The sequence below is a fragment of the Anabrus simplex genome, chromosome 3 (genome assembly GCF_040414725.1).
Source record: "Anabrus simplex isolate iqAnaSimp1 chromosome 3, ASM4041472v1, whole genome shotgun sequence".
NCBI lineage: Eukaryota > Metazoa > Arthropoda > Insecta > Orthoptera > Tettigoniidae > Anabrus > Anabrus simplex.
In genome coordinates this window covers 128,036,608-128,046,494 of record NC_090267.1, presented here as the reverse complement: position 1 = coordinate 128,046,494, position 9,887 = coordinate 128,036,608, and the positions used below count along the sequence as shown (strand labels likewise).

The 9,887-nt window shown below is 41.2% G+C and overlaps 1 protein-coding gene across 1 annotated transcript; it reads left to right on the top strand.

The window, feature by feature from the left end:
* Positions 1–461: 461 nt before the first annotated feature.
* LOC136866689 (uncharacterized) lies at positions 462–9,050 on the top strand. The gene is made up of 2 exons (XM_067143802.2): positions 462–1,367; positions 8,481–9,050. Exons 1-2 carry the CDS (start codon positions 462–464, stop codon positions 9,048–9,050), a joined length of 1,476 nt encoding a protein of 491 aa, XP_066999903.2.
* The last annotated feature ends 837 nt before the right edge of the window (positions 9,051–9,887 follow it).

Genomic DNA, 9,887 nt, shown 5'->3' with positions numbered 1-9,887 from the left:
AGTCACGCCTCGCTGCTTCTGCTGACGTATCATGTAAATACTGTTCGCAGTCTAAAAACAAAACTTTAATTCAGTAAAATGGTTGACATGACATTCCTCAGAGCTGACAAACATACACACTACATTCACCTTTCACGCTTTCCTTCTGGATAACTAAACCACATCTAATTTGCAGTCACCGGAATCACGTCAACTTAGAATGCAATGCGAAGTATTACGTTATGTGGTGCAACAGGAATTGAACCTATCTCCGTTCATTGTACGTGCAGCTCAAGGCCGGGCGGAGAATGACGTAACAATGCTGGCACCTTAAAAACTTAACCGGCCGTTAAATACAGGAGCAACGTGTTTATCGAGGTTAAAGTAGACCTGTATAAAAGGTACGAGGTCCGTTCAGAGGATATCAGTGTATTACAGACGGATCGAGTGATACAATCAAAGAGTGTTTTACTAGACTAGCAATGGCTAGGTGTTCGCTTCATTTGGTTGTGGCCGTATGCCTCCTTCAAGTTATTTCAAGCAGTTCTGAGAAGAACAGTAAGGACGGGAATGTTGAAGGCAAGATGTACTTATCCAGATCTGCCTCCAAGGATCTTGAATCTTCAGCATCGGGTTACTTCTATATGAGTGACGGCAAGGGTCCGGTGAAATACGTAAAACTCGGCGACAATGCTGCAAGTGCATCTGGTATCTACGGAAAGTACTATGGTGGACTGGGCGGCGTTGGCGGTGCAGGTGCCGGTATAGGACATGGTCATTTCGATGGTTCAGGACTGGGTCATATTGGAAAATACTATCACTCTGGCTACGGAGGAGGAAATTTGGGTGGTGGATATGGGGGACACCTTGGTAGTGGCGGAGGATACCACTTGGGAGAATTGCATGAGCTTGACTTTGAGGACGAAGGTGATTCTGGTGGCTACCACGATGAGGGAGATGAATATATTGGAGGTGGTGGTATTGGAGGTAAACTCTACGGAGGATCCGGAGGATCACAAGGAGGCGGTAGCTATGGAGGATCCGGAGGATCACAGGGAGGCAGTAGCTATAAATACAGCGGAGGCTCAGGACTGTCCGGTGGATCTCAAGGTGGGAGCAGTTACGGAGGTAAATACTATGGAGGCTTAGGTGGGTCTGGTGGATCACAAGGTGGTAGCAGTTACGGAGGTAAATACTATGGAGGATTAGGTGGATCCGGTGGTTCTCAGGGTGGTGGCAGCTATGGAGGTGGATACCAAGTGGGTTCAGGTGGAAGTCAGGGAGGAAGCTTCAAGAAAGGAGGTGGTGAACATCAAGACGCGTCGCACTACTCCGACCAGGGCGAAAAAGGAGAAAAAGGTTACAAAGGACAACACTCATTCAGCAAGGTAAATTTCTTTTTCTAGAAGATACGATTATGTATTCTAAAAACTTCAAAATGTACATTCACTTAATACTTATGTAGTGCGTATCTACGGGACAAAATATGCTCTTTTAATAAAATTATCATTTTGTTATATTTTGAACAAACAAGTGTCAGTGGCAACTGATTTTAATTGTCAGTATCAAAACAATATCCATCTTATTACAGACCACGTATTTGACTAAGAGTTTATATATCATTAGTCTAAAAACCGACTTTATATTTTTCAAAGTTATAATTAACCCTATAATGAATGTGGATGCAGTATCGGTTGTCACTATTTTAGCTCTAATATATGGCAAAACTGACAAAACTAAATTTTATGATATTTATATGTGCCGCAAGCCGGCCCCGTGGTGTAGGAGTAGCGTGCCTGGCTCTTACCTGAAGGCTCCCAGTTCGATTTCTGGTCAGACCAGGGATTTTTTTATCTAAAGGCAACTTTGAGGATAACTAAGCCTACCTGATTACAGTTGAGGAGCTATCTGACGGTGAGGCAGTGACGCCGGTCTAGAGAGCGAAGAAAAACAGCCGAGAGGATCTATAGTGTCGACGACACGACACTTCAGGTGTTCAGGCTGAGCAGCGGTCGCTTGTTAGGCCATGACCCTTCAGGGCTGTTGCACGGAGGGCTTTGATTTGGTTTGGTTTGGAATATGTACAGTAGCATCAGTTCCTTGCATGGATCGTTTGCTGGATCCCAAGACTGCGGCTTTCATACCCGCCAGAAGTAGTCGGATTTTATAAGGCCAGAGAAAGATCAGTTCGCTACTCCGTGCCATGCGATGTCGGCATCTATGGTGATAGGCTACATCTAGTGTTAACGCGAAAAGTAGTAATTAAAAACTGGGCCATAGGTCACTCAACGGAGTTTCTGTTTCTCTCTCATCTGATAGAGTCAAACGAAATGTTAAAATTGACACGGTCGAGCCTGTATGGCACTAAATCAAAATGTCTACAGTTCGGTAGCTGATATTATTATTATTATTATTAGATGCAATTCTTATTAATTTTACTGACTACTAACTTCTTTAACGGTTGGTTTCCGGAGAGAGCAAGTGGGCTGGCGTAATTTTGTCCCACAGGAGTTCTTTTACGTGCCGATAAATCTACCAACACGAAGCTGATGCGTTTGAGCACCTCCAAACACCACTGGACTGAGTAGAGATAGAACCCGCCAACTTTAACTCAGAAGGCCAGTTCTCTACCGTATGAGCTACTCAATGCGGATGACTACCTCCCGAGGTCATCAACTGTGGTGAGGTAAATTGCTATCTAATTGTACGAGTAGCAGAGAATAGTAATGTCGAGATAATTTCCATTAGAAATATCGCCCTTCTGTGGAGAGAAAAAAGCAAAGCCATAAGGGCTCTTAAAACAGTGGAAGGTAAAGATTCCCACTATATGTAACCTCAGCACTGAGTGGGGTAGACTGGTTAGTACAACGAATTACTCTGTTACTGATTTTTGTGTGTATATGTTGAGTGAACCTCAGGGCCATATGTCTCTTCAGAATTTGAAATCTCGTTTCCAAACATTTTGACTTCCTGCAGGCGAATCGAACCTACGTCCATCTGTGTGAACCGTGCATGTCTTTACCGCCTTCGTTAGGCAGCCCTTCTTCAATTGATACAATGCTATTTTCAATAGACTGCTATCGGTAGGAGTACATATTGCTGATATGTTTCTTCTTTTTTTTCTTTTGCTAGTTGCTTTACGTCGTACCGACACATATAGGTCTTATGGCGACGATGGGACAGGAAAGGGCTAGGAGGGGGAAGGAAGCGGCCGTGGCCTTAATTAAGGTACAGCCCCAGCATTTGCCTGGTGTGAAAATGGGAAACCACGGAAAACCAGATATGTTTCTAATCCTTTGAGAAATACAGCATAACGACTCATGCAAATCAAATCTCACATTGTATTATATTTTTATTTTATTATCACATATAATACAACCAGCTCTACCAAAAATATCCAGAGAGAATATGGAGCTGGAGTTGCATTTATTTGGACTATTTAACCTTTACAAAGAACAAATCTTTCAGCATGGATATATGATATTTTATTTTTATGGCGACGATGAGATGTGAAAGGGCTCTGAGTGGTAAGGAAGTGGCCGTGGCCTTAATTAAGGTACATTTTCCTGCTGTGAAAATGGGAAACCACGGAAAACCATCATTAGGGATCCGACAGTATCAACTGAACGGAAGCTCACAGCTGCACAGCCCTAACCGCATGGCCAACTCGCTCAGTGCATCACAATAATACGCAAGGGTCTTACTGAAGATAACTGAAAAAAAAACCGATATTACAGCAAGGAAAGTGTACATAAAGATGTCTGAGTTCCCTATTTTGATAAAGTTATAATAAAAAGAAGCGCTCGGAGGTGTGAAAATACGAAATATGTAATTTTGACGTGAAATACAGTTGTTGCTTTGTTGAAGTTTCTCTTATTCTTACACCTGATCGATTACCGGAGCCATGAGCTAAATAGTCATAAAAGTGCCACAGCAGGAGTAAAAATCTCTTTTCTAAACGTTAAATCCATATCCTTCCGGGTGAACCGAGCACGCCTTTATCACCTCGGCTAGACTGATTATCACCTGCCACTGATTGTGAAATTTTGCATTTAAAAAAATTTCTACTTGTTTTCCTGCCCAAGCCATTTTCAAAAGCCAGTTTATCACAGCAAGAAATCATAAATAAAATCTCACAACTTTCGTGAACCCATAGAGGATGGTTACGTAGTTATACTTTCTCTGCAAACAATAACTCCCACCACTTTCTTGAGCCAACTTGATTTTTAATTATTTCAAATCTGAGTTTTAGTGAATATTTTTAACGTCAGATGGCAGTTCGTACTGGTCTCAGCACTTCAACTAATTAAACAACAGACTCTGTGTTTGTAACTTGTGATTGTTGTGATCTGTGGAGTGTTATTCTGAATTATGTAAGTATCAGAATAAAAATATTAAAACACTGCCTACTGAAAGCATCGCATGCCAAGTCGCATTAAAACTCTTTTCAAAGCCAGAGATGGTGGAACAAAGTATTCAATATCTCCATTTGATGACAAAACGTGTTTCACACAACGTTCTAGTTGATAGTAAAAACCTTTGAAAAGCTCATTAAGTTTCATAAAATTCAGAGAAAAGACCGACATTTCTATTTTTCTCTCAATATGAAAATGTATTGCTGATATTTTGTTCTGCGCTCTACATTTGACATTCATGTATTACTGTGCGTATGAGTGGATGTGTCCGCCTCTGTGGTGTAGTGGTTAGCGTGATTAGCTGCCACCCCCGGAGGTCCGGGTTCGATTCCCGGCTCTGCCACGAAATTTGAACAGTGGTACGAGGGCTGGAACGGGGTCCACTCAGCCTCGGGAGGTCAACTGAGTAGACGTGGGTTCGATTCCCACCTCAGCCATCCTCGAAGTGGTTTTCCGTGGTTTCCCACTTCTCCTCCAGGCGAATGCCGGGATGGTACCTAACTTAAGGCCACGGCCGCTTCCTTCCCTCTTCCTTGCCTATCCCTTCCAATCTTCCCATCCTTCCACAAGGCCCCTGTTCAGCATAGCAGGTGAGGCCGCCTGGGCGAGGTACTGGTCATACTCCCCAGTTGTATCCCACGACCAAGAGTCTGAAGCTCCAGGACACTGCCCTTGAGGCGGTAGAGGTGGGATCCCTCGCTAAGTCCGAGGGAAAAACCAAACCTGGAGGGTAAACAGATGATGATGATGATGATGATGAGTGGATGTGATTTGTGTATTAGTGTGTAGAAACTCGTTTTTTTACTGTATGTAATGATTTGGTCTTCGGAGAGATGAGTAGGTGCCCCAAGACTAAGAATACTGTGAAGTATTTTTCTGACATTGTGAGTAGGTAAAGTATAATTCGGTGAAAATCCTGATTGAGGAGAGCCACTATAAGCACCGGGATTTGACCTGAGGTCTCTCAACCATGGAGCACCAGCTAATATGATCATGTACGAGAATAACTAACACAGAATATTCTAACACATACTTGAAGTTGCCTAAGAAGGGAAGTTGTGAAAATATGAAAAGATGGGAAGTGGTACACACATCTTTCCACATTCTTGACAAAAATACATATATATATATGTAAAAACCTACAAGCTGTTTTCCAGTCATTGACCGGGTCAGGGATGGAATGAATGAAGCAGATATAGGCTATTAGTACGATGGGGTCGCCACGCCCAAAGTGATTTATTAATGACTGATAGATGCTATGAAATGTGAATGGAGAGTGTTGCTGGAATGAAAGATGACAGGGAAAACCGGAGTACCCGGAGAAAAACCTGTCCCGCCTCCGCTTTGTCCAGCACAAATCTCACATGGAGTGACCGGGATTTGAACCACGGCGACGCGCTACCGTCTGAGCCACGGAGACACACACACACATATCTATATATATAAATAATTTGTTTTAAAGTCACACCGACACGGATAGGTCTTACGGCGGCGATGGGATAGGAAAGGGCTAGGAGTGGGAAGGAAGCGGCCGTGGCCTTAGTTAAGATACAGCTCCAGCATTTGTTTCGTATGAAATTGGGAAACCACGCAAAACCATCTTCAGGGTTACCGACAGGGGGATTCCAGCCCACTATCTCCCGAATGCAAGCTCACAGCTGAGTGTACGAAAATACACGGCCGACTCGCTCGGTGACTGGAACTTTTAAAATTAAATGTATTTAGACTAAACTTTCATGTTCGTTGGCAAGTGTAATAAGGAACCATCAAACCTCAGCTATAGATCCATAGAAGCGTTAGTGGTTCTGTGATAGTGGATGAAACGGGATGTCTGTTGTCAATAGAGTGTGGGAAGATTGATGGCCAGGAATATGACAATATATCTCTGAAGGACGGTATAACAAGACAGATTAATGAACATTTCCAATTAAAATTTTTCCCCAGCTTGGGTAGGCCTAACTAAAGACACTTAAGGATATCCTCTCATCTTCAATCATAATGAGGGAATCACTTAGTACAGCTTCTCTGTGACACATGATGAAGACTGTGCTGAATTCAGAAACTAATCATCGTGTTTATTTATTTATTTATTTATTTATTTATTTATTTATTTATTTATTTATTTATTTATTTATTTGTTCTTTTATTTACTAGTGGCTACACTTAAAAACCGCAGTGAGTTTTAAGAAAAATGTTCAACGATGAATTAATTTACTAGCAATGTAATGGACCGCATTTAATAATAATAATAATAATAATAATAATAATAATAATAATAATAATAATAATAATAATAATAATAATAATAATAATAATAATAAGTAGCTGAAGCCGGCCCGTCGGAGTTCTTTAAATTAAACATACGAAATACATCCAGTAAGATACGTTTATAAATCAATTTTTCTCACATATTTATCAAATATTTGTATCACTTTTCCCTAAGCACATGCTTTCATGTTTGGCTCTGGCCATTGTCTTGGTCTTCAATCCTCGGACCCTCGGGTTTGATTGCCAGTCATGTCGAAGTATTTTAATCTTAAATATTCCCTTGGTTTGGGCGTGGGTAATTGTGCTGTGCCCCGCAGCGCTGAAACTCCTACGCCACACAAAACAGTCTCTTCCATCACACCAAAACGCAGTTTCCCACATATGGCAGATGCCCCTCACCCTCTTCAGAGTATCTGCCTTAAAAGGGTTACACCAGTACTAGATTGTTATAATACACAGTACGTTATATCCCAGTGGATGAAGGAATGTTTACGCCTGTATGTTTATGCTATTTTGCTTCCAAGACCGAATTTAAGACCCTTTACCAAGCTCGGCCCCTTAAGAATGTTTTGAGTATTTTCGAATTTTCTACGGGTCTTGGGGATAACACGTTCTCTAGTACCAAGATCTAAGTTTCTAGAGTGTCTTCAGGTACCTCAAAAACTTATTCCTCTATTCATTTTATGTTTTCCTCAAGTTTATGTATCGCTAAACTTTGACTTTCACTTATCAGTGTAGATTTATTTATATTTTATCTATTTATTATTTAATTTTAGTACGTTTTGCATCCTGTCATTTAATGGTCATCTAGTCTTCTTACCACCGAGATAGTATATATTTTTCCCAAGCCCTAGGGATTCTTCCACATTTTTTTTTTTACAATTTGTTTTACGTCGCACCGGCACAGATAGGTCTTATTGCGACGATGCGATAGCAAAAGCCTAAGAGGGGGAAGGAAGTAGCCCTGGCCTTAATGAAGGTACAAGTTATTCTTTCATATTCCTGACTCTCGTGTTTCTTTCTAGGCTTACTCGTAACCTCATTCTTTGAAAATGTCAGGACTCGCTCTTCCTTCTTCAGGTATGAGGATCATGGTCGAATGTTAGCTCCATGTGTCGAAGATCACAGATTCGTCCCAGGTTTTCCGTAACATGAACAAATTCTTAACACTCCACGTCGTGAGTATAATGCGTGCTGATCTCGAAACATCGTAACAGTAGTCTTCAATCTGTTTACACAGAGTTCTTGATTTCACCTAAAGGCGCCATGAATATTTTACCTCTTTTGGGCAGATAATATATTCGAGTAACACTTCTCTTCTTTTTATTACAGAGGATTCTTCCGAAAAATTGACACTAACATTGGTAGGACGTAGGAAATATGTGAAAAATATAAAATCGTAAATATTTCCTTCATTATTCAATATAGGATCAATCTGTACTGCATCTAAGATCGTAAATTGTATTTTATACAACTTTTATTGTGTATTATTTATCAATATCACCCGTATTAATGGAGACATTTGGGAATTAATTTTCATACTTTCCCCTAAGCTAGTATTTCACCTAGCGAGAATGACGTTATTTATAATCTATATTATAGTGCCTTCAACTCTGACCTTAAATACCGATTTTCAGTCAGTGATCTTCCACCTTTTTCTCTTTATACGCGTACATACATACAGACAGGTTATAGTGAGTAGATCTATAAAAGGAATATAAATAATAGAAAATTGGTCCTTGGTGATCGAGGATTTCGACCCACCATTAAGACAAAGATTGTCATACGTGTTTCACTAAATATTTTCTGATTTTCCAGGGAGAAGCAGGAAAACACGGAGCTGCTGCCGATGCTGGGCACTACAGCGAGCAAGGCGGGCATAAGAAAGGTCACCATGATGAAGCCACTCAATATGGTCAACAACACAAGGGCGAGAAGGGCTACAAGGGAGCCAGCTTCGGCGAGAAGGGAGGACACAAAAAGGGCAGCAAGACCACTGGCTTCCATAATGTGTATCACAAGGACGAATTCAAGAAGGACCACTCCTTCTACGACGAGGCCAACCACAACGGACATCACAGTAAGCATGGGGAGTTCGAGGCCAACCACGCGTCCGCCCAGGGAGGGCACAAAAAGGGTGGTCATCAGGATGGGGCCTACAGTGCTGACGAACAGGGCAAGAAAGGACATTACAAGAAGGGTGAGCACGTCGGTGAGGAAAAGGGACACGAAGGACAATCAGGATTTAAGGGATATCACGGTCATCAGGAAGAGTACGCCAAGAAAGGTGAACAGAGTGACGGCAAGGTGTATGGAGAAAGCAGTTCCTCGGGCGGCGGAAGTGGCTTTGGAGGCGTCAGCGGCGGTAAATTCGGCGGCTATTACTAGTCAAACCCACCGGCTATCGTTACCACCATCAAGTCATTATTTATTGAACCAATGTACAGTATACTGACATTCATTATTGTTTTATATTCTTCGCTATGCACATACTTCACATCGAGCACTTTCATTACTTCCTTATTTATTGTGAAAATAGAGGCTGTTTCTCTAGACTGCCCTCTACTGTTTGTTCTGAATTTTGTTAAAGATTACTTTCGATCGAATAAAGAAAGTTAAAAATATGTCAGTTCTCTCATTTCACACTCCTTACCATACATTAGCTTTATATCAAGCAAAGCCCACTGTTACAGATCTTAAAAGTCCCTCGAAGACAGAAAATATTGCTAGTCTCGTAGAATAGACTGCTTGTATTTATACGAGGAGTTACTGTCGTGCTCATATCAGTTGAGTGTATCTCTAATAACATATACTCCTCCAGTAAATAAATTCTTGTCTCTGTATTTCTTGGCATCCTGACCAGATCAACGAGGCATGCCTCCACTGCCTCACACAGGCAGACATTTTATTTGTATTCTACTTTCTATCAAAACCTATGAGTAATCTCAGGTACATTTCTGTAATAATTTATGTTTATAATTTCAGTTTTGGGTAAGTTGCGTTAATTTTTGTTAAGTAGATTGGTTATTAGAGCTATGAGATAAATACTCAATAAAACACAGTTCTTTTCATTTATTTGTACGGGGCATCGAATTGTAAGCATACGTACATTCGGGCCTTTGCTGGACACGTACTGGCACCTTAAGAAGATCTCAAGTTGGAAAGAAATCCGGCACTAAAGCATCTCTTAAAATAGACAGAAGTTTCAAAGTCACGTAACATATA

Coding starts and splice junctions, on each gene's coding strand:
- LOC136866689 (XM_067143802.2), top strand. CDS start 462: ATGGCTAGGTGTTCGCTTCATTTGGTTGTGGCCGTATGCCTCCTTCAA. Junction 1,368..8,480: donor GACAACACTCATTCAGCAAG/GTAAATTTCTTT, acceptor CTGATTTTCCAG/GGAGAAGCAGGAAAACACGG.